The sequence below is a fragment of the Trichomycterus rosablanca genome, chromosome 13 (genome assembly GCF_030014385.1).
Source record: "Trichomycterus rosablanca isolate fTriRos1 chromosome 13, fTriRos1.hap1, whole genome shotgun sequence".
Classification (NCBI taxonomy): domain Eukaryota; kingdom Metazoa; phylum Chordata; class Actinopteri; order Siluriformes; family Trichomycteridae; genus Trichomycterus; species Trichomycterus rosablanca.
The window spans coordinates 33,959,957-33,981,445 of NC_086000.1; the positions used below are offsets into that span (position 1 = coordinate 33,959,957).

A 21,489-nucleotide genomic window follows, 5' to 3' on the forward strand; every position below is an offset into this window, starting at 1 on the left:
AAAAGCCATATTTTACATGAAATTGCTGTGATACAACTACCAAAACGATGTGGTTTTTGGTCAGTTACGCACAGCAAAATATCCGTATTAATGCCAAACGTTCAGGAAATCTCCCATACAGAAAGTTCAATCTCTCCTCACACACTGAAACCTGTGTAGCCGGAACCAATAGGCTTTCGTACAGCATTTAAAGATCGGAATCACAATCTGTGCAGGTTCAGCAAGCATTACGATCATTTAAATCCTGCATACATATTGATAATCATAATAATGGCATAACATCATATAGCTTCATGGCATTAAACAGTAAAGAAGAATCTCCTCAACAATAGATTACAAATGTACAGAACAGGTAGTTACTAGTTACACAAAATTCATCCGTTCAAGTTTAATATCAAACACAGTCATGGATCACTTTGTATCTCCACTTCACCTCACTTGCACGCCTTTGGACTGTACGGGGAAATCGGAGCTCCCAAAGGAAACCCACACAGACACAGGGAGAACATGCAAACTCCACACGAAAGGAACCAGACTGCTCCACCTGGGAATTGAACCCAGATCTTCTTGCCGTGAGGCTACAGTGCTTCCCACTGAGCCACTGTGCTGCCCCTAAACAGGTATTTGTATTGCTTTAATATTAAACCACGGATCTACTACACATTAAAATTACAAACAAGCTACAATAAAAAGTTCAGCCACATGTGAATAGCCACAACAGGTGAATAGCATTGATTACAATGGCACTTGTTTAGGTGTGAAATGCATTAGGAAGCAAATAGACAGTCAGTTCTGGAAGTTAATTGCAGATCTTGGGCAAGCATAAGGATCTGAGTAACTTTGACAAGCGCCAGATTGTTATGGCTACACAAATGGATCAGAGGATTTCAAAGCAGTAGGTTATGAGGGATGTTACCAGCATGCAGTTGTCAGTACCTCCCAAAAGTGATTCAAAACAGGACAACTGGGTTATTAGAACCCAAAATTCATATACACGTTGGAAGTGAAGGCAAGTCCAACTGAAAAACGAATGTAGCAATGCTGCCTATAATAGAAAGGTGTCAGAACACACAGGGAATCAGAGTTTGCTGCGAAAGGGACTGCGTAGACATAAACCTGACATGAGTGCCCATGCTGACCCCTGTCCACTGCTGAAACTGGCTACAATGGGCATGGGGGCATCAGAACTGGACCATGGAGCAATAAAAAGGTGGCCTGGTCTGACAAATCACATTTTCTTTTACATAATGTGGACGGCCGGGTGCGTGTGCATTGCTTGCCAGTAAAAAAAATGGTGGCAAAGACTTTATGGTGCTGACCTGGCCTCCAAATTCCCCAAATCTTATTATTATTACACTAAATGAATACAAACATTAAGACACCCCTTCTAATTATTGTACAGTGCTGCTTCAGCCATAACAAGTGCTAACAAGTGCAATAAATCAATTATATAGACAGAATTATATGCTTCCAACTTTGGCTGTCCCCCTATAAAGACATGAAGAACAGCTCTGCATAAAGTGGCCTGTACAGAGACCTGGTACAAATTCCCACTGACATACTTTCACTGAGAAGCCTTTCAAAAAGAGATCAGCCATAACATTAAAACCACCTCCTTGTTTCTACACACACTGTCCATTCGATCAGCTCCACTTACCATATAGAAGCACTTTTATGCACAATTATATCCAGCCAACAGCGCCCCGTGGGCAGCGTCCTGTGACCACTGATGAAGGTCTAGAAGATGACCAACTCGAACAGCAGCAATAGATGAGCGATCGTCTCTGACTTTACACCTACAAGGTTGACCAACAAGGTAGGAGTGTCTAATAGAGTGGACAGTGAGTGGACAGTGAGTGGACACGGTATTTAAACACTCCAGCAACGCTGCTGTGTCTGATCCACTCATACCAGCACAACACACACTAACACACCACCACCATGTCAGTGTCACTGCAGTGCTGAGGATGATCCAACACCTAATACCTGCTCTGTGGTGGTCCTGTGGGGGTCCTGACCATTGATGAACAGGGTGAGAGCAGGCTAAAAATGTATGTAGAGAAACAGATGGACCACAATCAGTAATTGTAGAACTTCAAAGTGCTTCTATATGGTAAGTGGGGCTGATAAAATGGACAGTGAGGTGGTTTTAATGTTATGGCTGATCAGTGTAAATAGCTGAAAAGAGGTCACTCTATTTAATACCACTTGTGTTTGAAATGCGATGACCAACAAGCTCAAGGTCAGGTGTCTAAATACTTTTGGCACTCTAGTGTACCAAACCCAACAGCTGAATTCGCTTCCAAAAGACTGATTCGGTGTACCTTCTCTCTATTTACATGATACATAATCCAGATGTCATTTCAATCAAGTGTTTTTTAAATACAGCCTGAAAGAGTCGGATCAAAATCAAGCAGGTTTTTTTGCACAGCTGAAAGAGATGAGCATCTAATAATCAGCACTATTTGTCCTCATTCTAAACACATTTTCATTTGCCTTCACTGCCTCTAATTCAGCTTGATTGTAAAAGGATGAGCACAGCACATCTGTGCAACTTCTGGCACCCTGTCGCTATTACGGCAGTCAAACAGCTTCTAATATAAGCACAGCAGCTCACAAATGAAAGCCTTTCTGAACATCAGGACATCGTGAACATCGTGGTCTAAATGGATCTCATGAAAATAATGTAGCTGATTATTTATCAATAATTAAACGCAATAATACACAGACACACGATTGGCTGTATGTCTGTAAGGGGCGGGACAATGACTGAATAGGAATTCCTCATAGCTGCTTCAGTTACGACCTCTGCTGGCTGATCGATGGTGCCTCCACAGAGACGGGGGATAATAGGGATCGGTGCATGATTCCCTTAATGTTTCAGATCTTTCAACTAATTTTAATACAACCTCAAATCAGAAAAAGTTGGGACAGTATGGAAAATGCAAATAATAAATAAGAGTTTCTTACATTTACTTTGACTTTTATTAGACAGGATGAACCTGAGATATTTCATGTTTTATCTGCTCAACTTCATTTTATTTATTAATAAACATCCATTCCTGCATTTCAGGCCTGCAACACATTCCATAAAAAGTTGGGAGAGTAAAGCATTTACCACTTTGTAATGTTGTCGTTCCTTTTCACCACACTTAAAAGACGTTTTGGCACCGAGGAGACCAAGTGATTTAGTGTTTCAGCTTTTATTTTGTCCTATTCTTCCTGCAAACACGTCTTAAAATGTGCAACAGTACGGGGTCGTCGTCATATTTTTCGTTTCAAAATGCTCCACACATTCTCTCTTGGGGACAGGTCAGGACTGCAGGCAGGCCAGTCCAGTACCCGTACCCTCTTCTTCCGCAGCCATGCCTTTGTAATGTGTGCAGCAGGTGGTTTTGCATCGTCTTGTTGAAAAATGCTGGACGTCCCTGAAAAAGAAGACGTCTTGAAGGCAGCACATGTTCCTCTAAGATCTCAATGTACTTTTCTGCATTAATTCTGCATCACAGAAGTGTAAATGACCTTTGCCAAGGGCACTGACACAACCCCATACCATGACAGACCCTGGCTTTTGGACTTGTTGCTGATAACAGTCTGGATGGTCCTTTTGCTGGAATGCTGATTCATCTGACCACAATACACGTTTTCACTGTGTGATGGTCCATCCTAGATGCCTCTGAGCCCAGAGAAGTTGACGACGCTTCTGGACATGGTTAACATAAGGCTTCTTTTTTGCACAGTAAAGTTTGAAGTATCATTTGTGCAGTAACTCTGTATTGTAGAGCTTGACAAAGGTTTGCCAAAGTAATCCCTCACCCATGTGGTTATATCAGCTATTGTTGAGTGGCGGTTCTTGATGCAGCGCCGTCTGAGGGATCGAAGATCACAGGTGTTCAGTTTAAGCTTGCGCCCTTGGCCTTTAAGTACTGAAATTCCTCCTGATTTCTTGAATCGTTTAATGATATTATGCACTGTAGAGGGAAAAATATGCAAAACCCTTCATTGTTTTTAAACATTTCAATCATTTTCTTACACATTTGTTGACAAACTGGAGGTCCACTGATCATCTTTGCTCATCAAAGACTCAGCCTTTCCTGGATGCTGCTTTTGTACCAAACCATAATTACAATCACCTGCTGACATCACCTGTTTGGAATCACATCATTACTAGCCCTAAATTGCTTCTGTCCCAACTTTTTTTGGAACGTGCTGCAGATCTAAAATGCAGGAATGGAGGTATATTAACTAATGAAATTAAATAACTTAGTTACCCAAGTTACCCAAACGCTCCATCTCAACCCCTGGGCTTATCTATTGAGCCAGAAGTAAAAAAAAAAAAAAAAAAAGGCCACAGAGACGGTCCCAATCAAAATGAGATAAAACCTTACAGCTATTATGTAATGTAATCTAGAATCAGCAGGCGTGCTCTGTGCACACTGCTTTAATTGCTTCTTTTGTCCGTTCAAACTGGGAATTACGTTATATCATCTAATTGAAAAAGATGATGAGTGGCAGCGGGGCGGCGTACTGATGCTCAGTGGATGAGATACTTCATCAGAACTGAAGCGTACTGACGGACGCTCTGAGGCTGATAACACTGTTTATTAGCATGGGGACAGAAAAACAGCACAACTTCACAATGACAAAGTCAAACAAGGGTCCTGAAGATTTGGGTTTGAGCCTTATCTTCAGGTTTCTTTAACTTAGTCCAGGTTCATCATACCTCTAAAGAACATACACTGTATGGCTGAAAGTATTTGGACACCTGACCATAAGATTGTTGGACATCCCAGTTTAAAAACAAATAGTATTAAAATAGAGTGACCTCTATGTGACCTTTTCTTTTTTATATATATATTTTTTTATGCATTTTCTCCCCATTTTCCTCCCGATGTAGCACACTCAATTTCGTCTTCTGCTGCTACCAGAGATATCAGATTGCATCCGAGGAGAGCATGTCGCTGTACACGCCTCTTCCGACACGTGTACAGCCCTCCTCTTCTAGCCCCTGCATTCTGCACAGGCGTCTCTTCCGCCAATCAGGGTCCTTACACAGAGTATGAAGACCCACCCGCCCACACATAGTCCGGCCCCCACCCTGCAGATACAGTGGGCAATTAGTATCTGCTGCAGGCACTGCCAATTATGCCCGCTAGATGACGCCCAGCCGACCGGTGGCAACATCGAGTTGCCACTGTTGGGCCCCTGAGTAAGGCCCTTAACCCTCAATTGCACAAACTGTATTCAGTCATATTTGTAAGTCGCTTTGGATTAAAGCGTCTGCTAAATGCAGCAAATACAAACGTAAATATTAAACAATAGCCACTCTACTGATAAGCCCATTGTGGCCATTCAGACAAAGGAGCATTTGTATGGCTAGACCACTGATGTTCCAGTTCATTCCAGAGCTGCAGGCCACTGGAGTTTCCTCAAACTTAGCTTTTCATCATGTCTTTATAGAGCAGGGGTGTCAAACTCATTTTCACCAGGGGCCACATCAGCATTATGGTGGCCCTCAAAGGGCCGTTGGTAACATATCCTGCTGCGATTGCAGTCTGCTTTTAATTCTATTAATTTTTAATTCTTAATTTTTTTGAAAGCTACATTTATATTGTATATTTATATTGTACTCCTTTACCACAGACACGGCCTCATAACACAAAAGACATATCGGTTTTTTTTCTTGAAGCACAAACTTGGATTTACTTTCCCACCTTTCATTAAATTTCCTTCCTTCTTTTCTCTACTTGGACATTTTGGGATTATTCATAGATACTGTATTTCTCAGCTTCACTTGTTGGAAACCCACCTTAGTTAAACGCTGATGTGGAAACTCTGCCATCTAGTGGTGGGATGCGAGTTGCAGTTGCTTTGCGGGTCACAAAATCCACATGCATTGTGTGAGATGTAGTTTATGTACGATTTTACAACGTATTTTATGACAGTCGTATGCCGTATTATAGAGCTTGCTTTGTGCACAGGGGTACAGTCATACTGGAACAGGAAGGGCCTTCCCTAAACTGTTGCCGGCAAACCTGGAAGTGTGTACTTGTCTTTATGTAATTGATTTATTCAACTGTTTGCAACTGTTGTGGCTGAAACACATGAATTATTAAAATTACAAGGGGTGTCCCAATACTTTTGTCCATAAAGTGCATTTGTACTTTTATTGGCATCACAATTGCCACAGCGTGAGGACTGATGCCACCTCCCAACCATTAGGCACTTTGGTAATTGTTTTCTGCTTTTCACAGTCCCCGCTCAGTTGAAAGTCCATTTCACACCAGGTGAGATTTGACCCACTCAGACAGAGTGACAGGTAAACAACGGTGAGGACGTCACAAACTCTCAGCACTTAAATATGGATTTGGACCGCTCGCCAGGTGCTTCCGCCATCGCTGACTAATCTTAATGTGGTTTAAATCTGGGACAAATCTGACATCCTCATCTCGTGACATTGAAGCGCCCCTGCCTCTCACCTCCAGTAATGTTTCGGTCATCAGCAGGTCTGTGCCGATCTGATAATGCATTATTCATTAGGCCTAAGTAAGCTACATTTAATTTTGCGAATCAGCTGTTGGCGTTAGCTGCTGTGATATGCTAATCACCGTGGAGTCTCTCAATTCCCTGAGCAAGAGTCCCTCTGCGGGACCAAGTAGTTAGGGCAGCATAATCACTCCACTATAAAGAATGACTGCATTATACTTTATGGGTTTGTGTTGGGCGCCATCTATCTCAATCTGTAGACGCAGAGTAAAAGTGACCATCACAAAAACAAGGTCTGAATTGGTGCCAGGTACCAATCAAATATACCAAAATGTCCAGAACTTACAACTGGACTGCACAATGAAGAACTCCAATTATTTTTGCTAGTTATAACTTTCAGTTCAATTTATTTTTGTGTTTGTATGATTTGTGTAAATCCTATTTATTTAAAGTATCCTTCAGGCCACCCAAAGAGGATGAAGGTCCCTGCTGAGTCTGGTTCCTCTCAAGGTTTCTTCCTGTAATTTTAAGGGAGTTTTTCCTTGTCACTGTCGCCCTCGGCTTGCTCAATAGAGGTTTTTGGTCTGTTGGTCCTGGATTCTGTAAAGTTGCTTTGAGATAATGTCCATTGTAAAAAGCGCTTTGACTTGACTTGACTTGACATACAGAACCTGTTATATGTTCATTCATTCATTTATTATCTGTTTTACCACCACTGTATCCTATTCAGGGTCACGGTGGGTCTGATTTACTAAGAGAAAGGTAAGAAACACTTCAGACAGGTCACCAGTCTATCACATTTCAGACACACACACACATGTAGAGCAATTTTGTATCTCCATTTAACCTGACTGCAAGTCTTTGGAGTGTGTGAGGAAACCAAAGCTCCCGGAGCAAACCTACACTGACACTCTACACAGAAAGGACCTTCACCGCTCCACCCGTGCGAGGCGACTCTGTGCCTCCACCCGTTATGCAGTAGGTGTTACATGGCAATAAGGCACAATAAAATTCCATTTCAATATTTATGTCTCCAATTCACCTCACTTGCATGTCTTTGGACTGTGGGAGGAAACCGGAGCTCCCGGAGGAAACCCACGCAGACACATGGAGAACATGCAAACTCCACACAGAAAGGACCCAGACCGCCCCACCTGGAACTTCTTGCTGTGAGGCGACAGTGCTACCCACTTAGCCACCGTGCCACCCCGACATGCAAGTGAGGTGAATTGTAGACACTAAATTGTCCATGACTGTGTTCGATATAAACTTGTGAACTGATGAATCTTGTGTAATGAGTAACTACCGTTTCTGTCATGAATGTAACCAAAGTGTAAAACATGACGTTAAAATCCTAATAAACAAACAAGCAAACATAATGTGTCAGAAACAGTGACAAAAGTGACAGATATTTTGTTTCTCTAGACAAGTTAGATACAGCGGTTAATTCAGATCAAAACTACCATGAAAGTAAATAAGCACAAAGTGAAGAAATAAATAAACACAGCTCCAATAGTGACCTTAATTTAAGAGTTAATTGCGGTTCTGAACTCGGCTTGCGTCTCACTTCCTAAAATGAACATTTTTGTAAACATAATTACTATCACGTTTCCCTGAGGCTAGAGGCCATGTCAGCATTCAGTAAAATTTATTACCTTTTATTTTAAAATAGCCACACTAAAGGGCGACTTTATATATGCAAAATAAAAGAGTGTAAAAACTAACACGAGGCAGCAGGAGCAAGTCAGGGAAATAAATCCAAAACCCTTCCATATGCTCAGTGTTTCTGATACCAGAAGGACCTCCAAATCAGATGAGAACAGCTTTGTTTCTTCATGCATGCAATTCACTTCTGTGCTCTCTCTCTCTTCGTTCCCAAAAGTCTACGCTGGATTAAATTAGAAGTGAATAACAACTTTCTCCTCTAACAAATAATGAGAAACTTTCTAATGCAGATAAAAATCTTCAGGCCAGTTGCGACGTTGAAAAAAGTGTTTCATTCTATCATTTATCATGTTCGGTAACCACATCAATGTTAACAGTGGTTTAAGAGCTTAACACTGGCTTAACATGACAAACACTGAAGCCCACAGTGAACAAGGCATCACTCCATCAAAGGCAATAAACACTTTACTCACACGTTCACATTTCACATCATGGGATAATTTTATGTGACTGATCTACATACTGGAAAAAAACAGGAACAGACTGTGGTCTAAAGGCCTCAGCATACTTCAGCGACCAATGTGACGTAATTGCGGAGAAAGCGAACAAACACGGACGTCGCGCAGAGGCTTCGCTCGCCTCGTCAGCACATGGAAGCTGGGCGAACTCCACGGACGACGTCACTCCGTGGACGACGTCACTCCACAACAACGCTTGTGATCCAAACATGGATTTTGAGGAGCGTCTCAACTGTGATCATCGGCTGCGTCCAAAATTGCTACTTTCATACGGAACAGTACACAACAGTGGGTAGTGTTTCAGACTACGTAGTATTCATTAAACAGTATGCGAAAAGTACACAGATAATCTACTGCTTGGGCAGCATTTTTTGTGTACTTGCGTACTGTTTTGTACCGGCCGAGCTGTGCGCACTGCCCCTAATTTAGTACGTACAGTTTAACCATGTGATTTTGGATGCAGCAATTGTTTTTCGGTAGTCATGTCACAGCATCACCTGCAGCTGTGGAGCAGACGTGACAGGTAAAACGAAAGAAGTATGCCAGCTTGTAAGCTCGCGAAGGCGTGTTCGGCTTCGTGCGACGCTCGCAAACTTAGTTTTGCAGGAAGTATGCAGAGGCTTTAATATTTAAGATAATATTTAATCTCATGTCTCATAGCTTTAATGTCACCTTTGTTTCCTGAAGTGGATGCATGTTAAATTCGTTTTGTAACATAGCTGAAATGTGGCCAATGAGGGGCCCTTGGGTGGCACAACAGTAGCAGATAGTACACTATCCAACTACCACTGAGATAAGGAATGGGGGGGGGGCAATTTTTCTCAGCAATTTTAGCTGGTCAGGCATCTGCATAAACATAAACGTGTGAGGCCAGGCCATTGGAAGCTGCATTTGTCAGTAGGCTGTCAGTGCTGGTTCCAAGAAATAGGAGGAATATTAGATAGATCAGGTTTAGATGCCGGAGGGGATTCCTTATAACCAGGGCCGGCGCTATGGTGGGGCTGGGGAGGCAGATTTTCTCACTGCCACCCTCCCCCCTTCTGCCGCTACTGTGGGAATTAGAAAGCGTTTGGTTATTATTTTAAGTACTGTTCACTTTTAGTCTTAGTAACACCGTGTGCGCGCAGGTTATATCAGCATTACAATGTGTTTAATACACCGCTGTTTGAGTAGTGCAGTGGGCAGAGCGCAGCTCACATATTTTTCCATCCTAGGTTCGAATGTGGCTTAGGGCGAAACTAAAGTAAAACATGCAGGGCCGGTGCTATGGGGGCGCTGGGGTGGACATCCCTCCCACCCCCCCACCCAATCAACGCAGTCCAGAACCGGGGCTGCTTATAACTGATACAATTACCACCTCGGCTGGCTGATCGATGGCACCTGCACAGAGACAGAGGATATTGGGGATTAGTGCGTGATTTTCCATGTGTGAGTACAAGTCCCATATGAACTCGCCTCGTGCAGGTGAAAAAAAACAGTCGGCTACTCCACAAGTGTCTGAGGTGGAGTGTTAAGTCACGATTCTCCTCAGTCAGAGTGGAAGTCAGCAGCAGTAGAGAAAGGTTACAGTGCTTAAGAATACATTATTTCTGCTTTTCTTTTTTGACTTTCATATATACACCCATATCCATAACTCGGTAGGTGCAGGTAACCTTAATTTCTTTATGTTTCTTTGTGAAACTATTAGGAAGTTGGTCACACTGTTGTAAAGGTGCTTTGCAAAATAAGGTGGATATCACAAAATAAAAGAATATTTAAGTATGGATATTTAGAGATATTTATGTAACACAGGATTATAGACAGTTGGATAGAATTAGTAGATCTGTGTGATATTAGTAAAGAACACAAGAACCAGAATGCAGGTAATAGAAGTTTATTAGAATTTCAGATAACTGATTTAAATCAAGCTATTTACAGTGAATCAGTTGGAGAGCTTCATCCTGAGCAAAGCCCAGGGCATTAAGGTTCTACTGCTCTTTCGGAACCTCATCCACCTCAGCAAAGAGGATCTCCGCAATGGTTCTCCTGATCACTTCATCCATGATGTTATTCTTATTAGAAGGTTTCACCTGCAGTTTCACATCCTCTTTCTGGCCCAGCATTTTTTCCACCTCATCAAGTAATGCATCCAGACCGTTGATGTCAAAGGACGCATTACTGATCGAATCGATCTGCTCACTGGCCATGTCTCCTTTTTCCCAGGAGCAATCGCTGAGTATCCCAGGATAGCTCAGTGCAGCACTATCATCATCATCATCCTTGTTCTCCTTAGAGAAACCACTCTTGGTGTTTTGAGGATGATATACTGCAAGGTTTTTGCGTTCCTCTTTCTGGGTCATCATTTCTTCCACCTCATCGAGTAATGCATCCAGACTGTTGATATCATAGGTTGCATTACTGATCTTATCGAGATCAATCTGCTCAGTGGCCATGTCTCCTTTTCCCAAGCAGCAATCCCTGAGCATCCCAGGATAGCTCAGAGCAGCACTTTCATCATCATCATCCTCCTCTGACCAAACAGATGTGCCTTCAGACATCACAGACCAGCAGTCATTCTCCAAGAAACCATCATTGAACCTGTTAGAAGGTTCCTCCGGTTTCTCAGGTAAAGCAGAGCTGGCTTCTTCTGCCTCATTCAGCACGGTCAGGTTCTCCTTAGAGAAACCACTGTCAGTGTTTTGAGGAGGATCTAGTGGAAGGCTGTGTTCCTGTTTCAGGGCCAGCTCTATTTCCACCTCATCCAGTAATGCATCCAGACTGTTGATATCATAGGTTGCATTACTGATCTTATCGATCTGCTCAGAGGCCATCTTTCGTTCCCAGGAACGATGGCTGAGCATCCCAGGAGAGTTCAGAGCAGCACTTTCATCATCATCCTCCTCCTCCTCTGACCAGACAGACCAGCCGTCATTCTCAAAGAAACCATCAAAGAAACTTCTAAAAGGTTCCTCCGGTTTCTCCTTTATCTGAGAAGCAGCGCTGGATTTTTCTGCCTCAGTCAGCACGGTCAGGTGGTTCTCCTTAGAGAAACCACTGCTGGTGTTTTCAGGATGATATAGAGCAAGGCTTTTGTGTTTCTGGTTCTCAGACATGGCGTCCACCACATCAGTAACCTTGTTCTTGTTGTTGGAAGTGTTGGAGATCCTCTCCGTTTGGATGACATCAAGATGATCATCCGGAGAAGACAGACAGCACAAGAATATTTGAGAGAATTTGGACTGGTTCCTAACAGTTTCTGGCTGAAAACCGGCCGGCTCAGCTTCCTCTGGTTTGAGGTGAATCCGTTTAACACGGTTCCTCCCAAAACCTGTATGAGAGAAAACACAACATTTCTTATTAGATTTGGGTTCTGTTTTAGTATAAAATAATGTATAAAATATATCTGGGTCTGTTTTAGTATAAAATAATGTATAAAATGTTTTTAGGTCTGTTTTAGTATAAAATAATGTATAATCGAGCTAATTAAACTGTATTTGATTCGTATTTTAACTCTACTTACCAAAACTGAAGCCAGGCATTCGGGCACCAGTCCTTTTCTCTTTAATATTGCTGTCAGAGATCCAACCGTGCTTCCTTACTGTCACCCTGTTGGGTTTCTGGGCCTTGTTGTTAGATTGGCCCATAATTCAAGTGTAGATCAATAAAAATCGTGTTAATTCAAGAGAAGAGCTTCGTAATACAACCACTCACGTCGATGTTCAGTTCAGTAATGAGGGTTTAACTGAGCTTCACCTTTATATAGGAGCTCCATTATGACGTCACAGAATTCTAACAGAGTCCCACAGCTCACCTGAAAGCTCAGTGAATGTTATTGAGCTGCTCCATTAAGTATTAATACAGGCCCTAACATGGTCAAATCACTATATGTCCAGACGGACAGTGTTGAATGACCACAGGTCCAGAGCCCATGTGACTATATTTACTCACAGTAGCCCGACACAGACTGAGATTTCTCCAGATTCCCTCAATAATCAGAAATGTAAAAGCACACGATAAGATGCTCAGTGCTGTTAATTTCATTTCTTTATAACCGTTATACTCAAACTCACATACAATACCATTATATTCAGTAACCAGTATATTCAAACTTACTCTGTCTCTGTTTGCTGCTTTAACAGCCTCCACTCTACTGAAAAGAGATTTTACTTGATTTTTCAACATGACTACTGGAATTCATTTAGGGTGCTCGGATAATGTAGCAGTGGGATACACTAGCCCACCACTGCTAAAAATTAGGGATCCAAGGCCAAGTATCGGCTGGTCAGGCGTCTGTACAGAAATGATTGGCTAATGTCCGAAACAGTGTAACCATTGGGTTATCTTAGTGCTGGTCTCAAGTTAGGATAGAAATAGGAGGGTTGCGTTGGGAATGGCGACGTGCCACATCTGGTATACAGACCAGATTCACTGTGGTGACCCCTAAATACGGGTGCATATATACAAAATACAAAACATTTACTGGCATATATTGACATTGCAGTAAGAGATAAGGTCCGAATAACAGTATGTATTACGATTCATCCAGAGATGCTGGATGAAGTTGAGGTCAGAACTCTAAGGTCAGATCTTTTATAAAAACTCACCAAACCAATTCTGTAAGAGGCGGGACAATGGCTGACCAGGGTTTCCTCATAACTGCTGCAATTACGACCTCTGCTGGCTGATCGATGGCACTTGCACAATGAGTCGGGGATAACGGATCGGTGCGTGATAAGGTGCCATCGATCGGTGCGTGACTCTCCCTGCACGATACGGATCCCCATATGAACTCACATTGTGCAGGTAAAAAGAAGCAGTCGGTACCGCACACCCTCCTCGGTCAGGAGTGGAGGTCTGCAGCAGTGGAGACGAATTACAATTGAGTAATTGGATATGACAGGATTAGGAGAAAAATTGCTACATAAACCGAAAAAAACCACTAAAAATGTAATTCCTTGATCTGTGACATAATTTAAATTTCTGTTTAATTTTCAGCATTTTCTTAGTACCCCTTGTTGATAATGAGGCTAATAAAAAGATCATAAAGTCTCCTCTGACCTTCAGTTCTGGACATGTGGTTAGAACTCACGCTGAAAAATGGGCATCATTTCGTTATCAGCCAAAGCACCAGCGCATCTCGCCCACTGAGCCATTAGAGGGAGTTAATGAATTACACTGTAACACCTCAATTAACAAGGTTGGACCAGAAGTGCGCCAGAGAGATTTGTGGGATATCGGTGAGTAACAAATGACCCCTATGGGGGGCCAAATTGGCTACTGAGGAATTTTAAGCACACGCATATAAACAGACTGTAGTGTGTAAGTGTAGCTTTACTAGCACTGATATTTCTAAACCAGTCATCATAATTACAATCAATCCAGGTCTGTAATAATCCAGGTCTGTAATAACCCAGGTCTGCAAAACCAGTTTACAAGCATAAACACGGTCGCACTTCGCGCTAAGACACACTTAGCAAAAAGCAGCTCACTGTTAATGTACCTGAGCGTCTCATGATTTAGTGAAACGTCACCAGGAAAACAGGTACCTTTTTTTTTCCAAGTGTCCAGTATTTTTTTTTTACTCAGTGATCTACTCATTCACTGTCTATATTGTTATCCTAATCAGGATCGCGGGGGGTGCTCTGGCCTACCCCAGCTCTCAGGAACACGCTGGACAGGGCACCAGTTCATCGCAGGGCAGACACACAAACACATTCGCACCTTAACACACACACAATTAACCTGACTGCATGTCTGTGGAATGTGGAAGGAAACATGCAAACTCCACACAGAAAGGACCCACCAGGGAATCAAACCAAGGACTATGAGGTGACAGTGCTAACCAAACGAGCCACTGTGCCACCACACTGGGATCACACTGAGACAGTGATTCATCATTTGAAAAATTACATGCAATACAATAGTAAAACAATTAAACAAATAATTAAATACACTTATAATTAACAGAAAAAAACATGTCAATTCAAACCCAAACAAACGTCAATCCACATCAGTTACTTCTGCCCTGAGCAGTAATAGCCGAGGGCATTTTGTGTATTTTGACGAGTCTGTCTTGTTAAAACAGCTGATGTTTGATTTGAGAGACTAAACCAGCTCGTTTCAAAGCATAACTGATGCGGCGTTACTAACTGTTTACATTCTATACATTTGTATTTTAATTTTTTATATGTTTAAGGCTTAATATTTTTGCGCTGAGGGGGGCATGGTGGTTTGGTGGGTAGCACGGTTGCTCTACAGGTGGAGCGATCTTTTCTGTGTGAAGTTTGCATGTTCTCCCCATGACTCTGGGTGCTGTAATTTTATCTAACAGTTCAAAGCCATGCAGTCAGGCCGACTGGAGCTACTAAAAATTGTGAAAAGCATGTGTGTTTTCCCTGTGATGGACTGGTAACCTGTCCGGAGTGTTTCCTGCTTTTCGCCCAATGAATCAGACTCACTGCCACAACGAACAAGCCGACTAGTACGTGTGTATAGATGGTATTCACATGTTTAGTAGTCAAGTAAGTCAAATAACATTCCACACAGCACTTCAGAAATGGACGAATTAAAAATGTAACAAAACTGTCTGAAATGATTAAAAAATGAACTGAAATTCAAAACTGGATTGCAATCATGTGACACTCCTTACATTTGTAGCTAAACTCACTTGTAGTAAATAAAAGTTGTTGGCAATACTGAAATCACACCTGCAACCAGTTTAATAGGAAGAAAATTGGCTCAACCAGTGAGCATAAAGAAAAGGAAAAAAAGCAATTACGCTTGGGGTCATTGTCCATTTGGAAGTTCACACTACATGACTTTTAAAGTGATCAGATCGCTATACAGTTCACACTACACGACTTGATCTCTTGTAATCGGGATGTTTTTTACAGTACACAATCGATCGGAGATAAGGGAATCATAGACGAGTCTGTCTGGTCTCCCAAACTACATTTTGTCATAAAAACACACGCGAGAGGTGACAAGGGATTTAATGATACCATGTGAGAGACGGGTTTAATTCTTCCAATAATGGACGTCAGCAAACGTCAGCGAATAAAGCTGTTTGTGTGCTGATATGCAGTGAAAAAAGCAAAGAGGAAAAAGAAAAGACTCTCTGTTCTACAAAGAGGGTCGGAGGTAAATAAATATTTTTGCAATGCAACGTTGGTATTATTGTTTGGCATGGACAATAAGGTCAAAAACTGTAAAGCGCGTGTGTGCATTTTCTCCCCATTTTTCGCACTCAATTTTGTCTTCCGCTGCTGAGAGATACCAGATTGCATCCGAGGAGAGCACGTCGCTGTACAGGCCTCTTCCGACACGTGTACAGCCCTCCTCTTCTCGCCCGTGCATTCTGCACAGGCGTCTCTTCCACCAATCAGGGTCCTTACACAGCGCATGAAGACCCACCCGCCCACACATAGTCCAGCCCCCACCCTGCAGATACAGTGGCCGATTAGTATCTGCTGCAGGCACTGCCAATTATGCCCGCTAGATGACACCCAGCCGACCGGTGGCAAATGCTCCTACTGAGGCGCCTTAATTCTAAGTGATAATCTGACTAAATGACGAGGGAGAATCTGATGCTTCCTTATCAATGAAGGCAATCCCAGAATTCAGTGCGGCACAACTTCTCTCACAAAATATTACAAATATGGCGGACGAATGTGAAGCAAAAAACAGAGTTCTTATCATATGTAAATAAATTCTCACTGATTTTAAATTTGTATAAAGGTGCACAAGTGTCGTTTATTTGTAAATTCAGGCTCGTCAGTGACAGTTTAACCGTTTTCGGTACACAGAGGGAGACATTAGCTGGTGTGCTAGCGGGTTGTGCCACCTCAGTCCATTTGTTTAAGTGGCTTGAGGCTAACTGTGTTAGCTTAGTAAGCTAAAACAGCAAAGATGTAAACGTTGTAATCACTGTCTAAGTAGAGCGTCTGAATAACCTCCCTTATAAGTTCGATGTCTTATTAGAATCCCACCTACTTAGGCAGTGGCCCAGGTAGGCAGTAGGCTGCAAGGAAGCTCACTAGGTTTTCGAACAGACCCTATATTATACCCCTGCCCCACACATTAACAATTCCTCCCCCGGGTTTCCCCTCACTCTGTGTCCTGCATTCTCATTGGCTGTAGTTTGACACCGCACTCACTGCCAGTCACAACCTGATCACAACACTTTTCACACTACAGGATTTTGAGTCTCAGATATTTAGCACGCTAGACATTTTTCTTGATTCCTTGACTATGTGCATGGCATCATGAAATCATATTTACTTTTTGGGATTTAAACATCATGTTTTACACTTTGGTTCCATTCATGATTGAAACGGTAATTACAAGTTACCCATGATTCATCAGTTCAAGTTCAACTTTCTATTTCCAATTAACCTGCTGTCACAATGCATGTCTATGTACTGTGTGAGGAAACCGGAGCTCCCGCAGGAAACCCACTCAGACACGGGGAGAACATGCAAACTCTACCGGACCAAAAGGACCCGGACTGCTCCACCCGGGAATCAAACCCAGAACCTTGTCGCGGTGAGGCGACAGTGCTACCCACTGCTCCACATAGTGCACACATCCATAATGCAACTACAGAAGAAGCCAACAGGTACAGAAGCCATTCCTCCTTTACTGGGACAGGAATGGCACAGATGCCAAACCCTCACTGGGATCGATGTGTGAATCATGATCTCCAGTAGGTTTAATGTGTGAGGTGAACACATTTTTGGTTAAGCAATTAGGCAACAACATCCCGGGATGTTTATCCGCTCCTGTAAACTTTACTCTCTCTTCAGCCATCAGAATCTCAGACGGCGGTTCTGCTTGGCTACAAGTCACGCAGAGTTCATCAGTGTTTCTCAAAGGGAAGTGGGGTGGAATAAGTACTCGGTGAAGGCTAATTTTATGTGCTGATGCTCTGTAAGGGCTGGTCAAGGACTCAGAAGATCAAGTAACAGCAGACAAGCAACAGCTACACACATACACACAACAGATAAACCAGTACAGTCAGTCTGTCCAAGTCTGAAGCACCTAAAATAATGACAGACTATGGGTCTGTCTGAAAACCTAGTGAGCTGCCTTCCTGCCTACTGCCTACCTGGGCAGCTGCTTAAGTGGAGAGGATTCTAATAATACATCAAAACTTATAGGGCAGATTATTTAGACAGAGATTACGGCAATTATGTCACTGCAGTTTTCGCTTTCTAATGCCAAGTTCACACTACACAACTGGATCTCTTGTAATCGGGAGTCTTTTAAGTCATTGTGTATTTCACACTACACGACTGATCGGTGATAGGGGGTTTTACACTACACGATGCGAGTCTATCTGGTCTCCCAAACTACCCAGATATTTAACATGCTACATATTTTTCGAGAGCCGAGTTTCGATGCCTGAGCGAACGCAGAGTTGCCTCTGAGCTGCCACATCTATGTAGGTTTTCAGACAGACCTGTTGTCTCTGGGAAAATACCAGCTGGTGTCAAGTCACACCTAAGTAATAGTAAACTGTAACCTCGGAGAATGAAGGGCCACAGGCGCTTTTAAAAAGGTGAAAGCCATTGGACGTCAGAAAATTCAGACGTCCTATTAAGGCTGTGTTTCTCTGAGCACACATGGAACATGTTAGTAGGTATTTGAAGTAAACACTATACAACTCTATACAACAAATACCTGAAACATGAGACAGCAGATTTAAAATCCAATAAAATGTAATCCAGACATACACAGGCTCCATTTCAGAACAATTTTACCTTGTTGTATTTTCAAATATACATTCAGTGAAAGTGATGCATCTACATCTGTGGCAATTAGCAGGCACTTTGATTCCAAAACAACTTTGGATAATGACAAATATTGACTGAATACAGTTTGAGCAAGTGATGGTTAGCAGCTGTGCTAAGGGGCCCAAAAGTGGCAGCTTGGCAGTGGCTTGAACCGGCAACCTTCTGATTACTAATCCAGGACCCTAACCGCTGAGCTATCGCTGCCCTATCACTGCCTGATGCCTGCATAATGTTCTAAAAGTAAAGAAAAGGGCAAAAAAATGAATGGCAAAGCCTCATTCTTCATAAGCATGGATGAGTCAAGTAGCCTGTTACCTTTAAAAAAATGCAGCAGCACAAATATGAACAGTTAACATTTTACTAAGAGTAACTGCCATAATGTTAGGCACTTCACCCTCTACAGTACATCATATCATCACATTTACATTTTTGGCTTTTAGCAGACGCCTTTATCCAAAGTGACTGACAGTACTGTGACAGTACACAGTCTGAGCAATTAAGGCAGCAACCTGGCAGTGGTGGGCCTTGAACAAGCAACCTTCTGATTACTAGTCCAGTACCTTAAACGCTATGCCCTGCATAATATCATTAATGGATTCAACGAATCAAGAAACAGTCCTGTGTAAAGACCAAACAGCGCTACCAAATACCTGCTGACAAACTGTGGTCAGGAAACACAATTTATTCAAGTAAAGATCGCACCATGCACAGCAGTATCAACAATATCAGCAATGTTTACAATAATCCAGATGAAAGTCACGTAAAGTCATCTAGATCAGGGTTTTTTAAACTTTTTTTTCAAGTGACCAACATGATTATGTCTATGATTTTTACTGCGGCTCAGGCAACACAAACAATGCATCAAATGAAACACAAAACAAAATAAACTTAATTAATAATAATGGTGGCAATCTGGTCCCACTGTGGTTTAAAGGATGTAACATAAAGACTCCACAAGGCTCAGAGTTTAAAAAAACCCTGATCTAGATGATGTCAAGTAATGCTGGTGCTGGACTGGCCTGGCCAACCTGTATTCCACTGACAAGGTGCACTGCATTATTTAGTACAAAATATGACAACAAAAGGCACAATACATTTACGTCTACCTGAAATAGTGAAAACATAAACACCTAGAATCAAAATTAATTAGGACAGGGTGAATCTCCCCACTGAGAGTTCAATAAGTAACAAAATTGGACAGTGGTGGCCAAAAGTCTGAGGACTCATTATTTGTTTTTGCTTATTTCCCCAATTTAATTTAATATTTAGCATTAAAAATCAGTCAACATAACAATTCGAGTGCAAAAAATATTCATTCAGCTAGGGCTGCCGTGAGTGGTCAGCCTAGTCGATGACGTCGACGCATTAAGTCGATGCATTGTTTTTAAAACTATGTTTATAAATGATCCTTTTTCATTTCTACAACGTCTCCATTCATATAAGCGTTCATATAATTTCCCTCAACACTACTTGCTGTGTACATGACCTAAGTTGTATTTGGTCCAGTCACTGGTTGGCGGCATTAAGCTCAGTCTTAAAAAATGCTGTCTGCAGCAGTCATTTGTAGAGCTTTCAAAAAAAAGCTAAAAGTTTTTCAAGACCTAAATCATCAAAAGTTTGGTGATACTTAAAACTGGCACAAAACAAAAAGGTGGTTTGTACACTGTGCAAAGCTCTGATGGCACCACAGCAGCACTAGCGCCATGTTGCACATCTGTATTGTTTTATTACGCGTTTTAATCGCGGAGATCTTGGAATAACGTATTTCTTAGCGAGTTCAGTTAGGGCGCATTTTTACTTCTATATTGTTTCATTAAGCTTCTTAATGGCGGAGATCTTGGAATACCGAATTTCTTAGCGTGTTCAGTTAGACCGTCGCTCACTTTTGCTGTGTTCAGCTCGCAATTTTTGCAGTTGCCGCAGCGGTCAAAGAGCAAAAAGCTTCTCATGTGAAACACTCACCACTTTGTTCACATCGCTGAGAATGTGAAGTAAGTTTTGAGTGAATGTGTAGGTTAGAATCTGGGCTCATTCTGACGTTACTGTACGTTGGACTTAATGAGACGTGCCCACTTTTAACTATTTTATTTCTGATATAAGTTTAAGCACTTTGCTTTGTGTACAGAATGCCATAAACACGTGCTGCACTTTGTTTAATATGGAGCACTTGAGAATTTGATAATATGGACATAAACCCTGTTTATATTTAGATTTGTGCCATATTATTATGCTGTACAGTTTGTTGTTAAAATAAAAGAAGCTTAAATGAGATTCTGAAGTAAATTTTTTGGAGGAAAATTAATTGTTTAGATTAATCGACTAATCGTCTATAGAATAATCGACTGAAAAATAGTCGTTAGTGGCAGCCTTACATTCAACACTACTGCAAAAGCAAATAAGCACATTTGTAAAAGTGAGAGGTCATATTTTCTTTAATCTACTCATCAGAAGTTCATTTTTAAATTCTTTATCGTACGCTACGCCATCGGGCACCTTGCGTTTTGAATAGAGTCTGAACCCCCACATCCTGGACTAGGATAAAACAAAATAATGAATGAATTAATGGATTTAGGAAAACGTTTTTTAGTTTCATCAACTGCTTTTTTTCTGATCAAGGTGGCAGCAGGTCTGGTTTCATTGGGAAACACTAGGCACGGGGTGGGAATACCCTGGACAGGACACCAATGCCTGGGCTTCAGCCTCCCTCCGACACAGCCAATCATATCTGTGTAGACGCCCGTCTGTCTCCATCTCTCTCTAGTATGTAAAGTAGATGAACAGGGTGTAATCTAAAGCAGTGGCTGGACGAATTGTCGTTTACCTCATACCCATACAGAAGCCGAATCCATACGTTTGCTGTGATGAACGTGTGGAGAACCAGAACAGCGCTGCACACACCTGACTAGTCACCACTCCATGCATTATTCAAACCCTGCATGTAAGTTGGGTTTCACCTAAATCTGCAGGTGTTCTCGCTGTAATCAGAAAGGACTGGAGAGCAGTGAGTCTCTGAAATTGTTCATGATAGATGCCTGACTATGACTAGA

General features: G+C 42.0%; 2 protein-coding genes across 2 annotated transcripts in view; both read right to left on the reverse strand.

Moving 5' to 3' along the window:
• The window catches only part of adck1 (aarF domain containing kinase 1), a 202,791-nt gene that overhangs the window by 162,560 nt on the left and 18,742 nt on the right, over positions 1 to 21,489 (reverse strand). The gene's annotated exons all lie outside the window — the stretch shown is intronic.
• LOC134325566 (uncharacterized) lies at positions 10,527 to 12,294 on the reverse strand. The gene is made up of 2 exons (XM_063007812.1): positions 12,169 to 12,294; positions 10,527 to 11,976 (listed from the first exon to the last, which is right to left on the reverse strand). Exons 1-2 carry the CDS (start codon positions 12,290 to 12,292, stop codon positions 10,637 to 10,639), a joined length of 1,464 nt encoding a protein of 487 aa, XP_062863882.1. The 5' UTR covers positions 12,293 to 12,294; the 3' UTR covers positions 10,527 to 10,636.

Excerpts from the sequence above, each read along its gene's own strand:
- LOC134325566 (XM_063007812.1), bottom strand. The coding sequence starts at position 12,292 with ATGGGCCAATCTAACAACAAGGCCCAGAAACCCAACAGGGTGACAGTA. Across the intron at positions 11,977-12,168 it reads AATGCCTGGCTTCAGTTTTG|GTTTTGGGAGGAACCGTGTT; the intron begins GTAAGTAGAGTT and ends TCTCTCATACAG.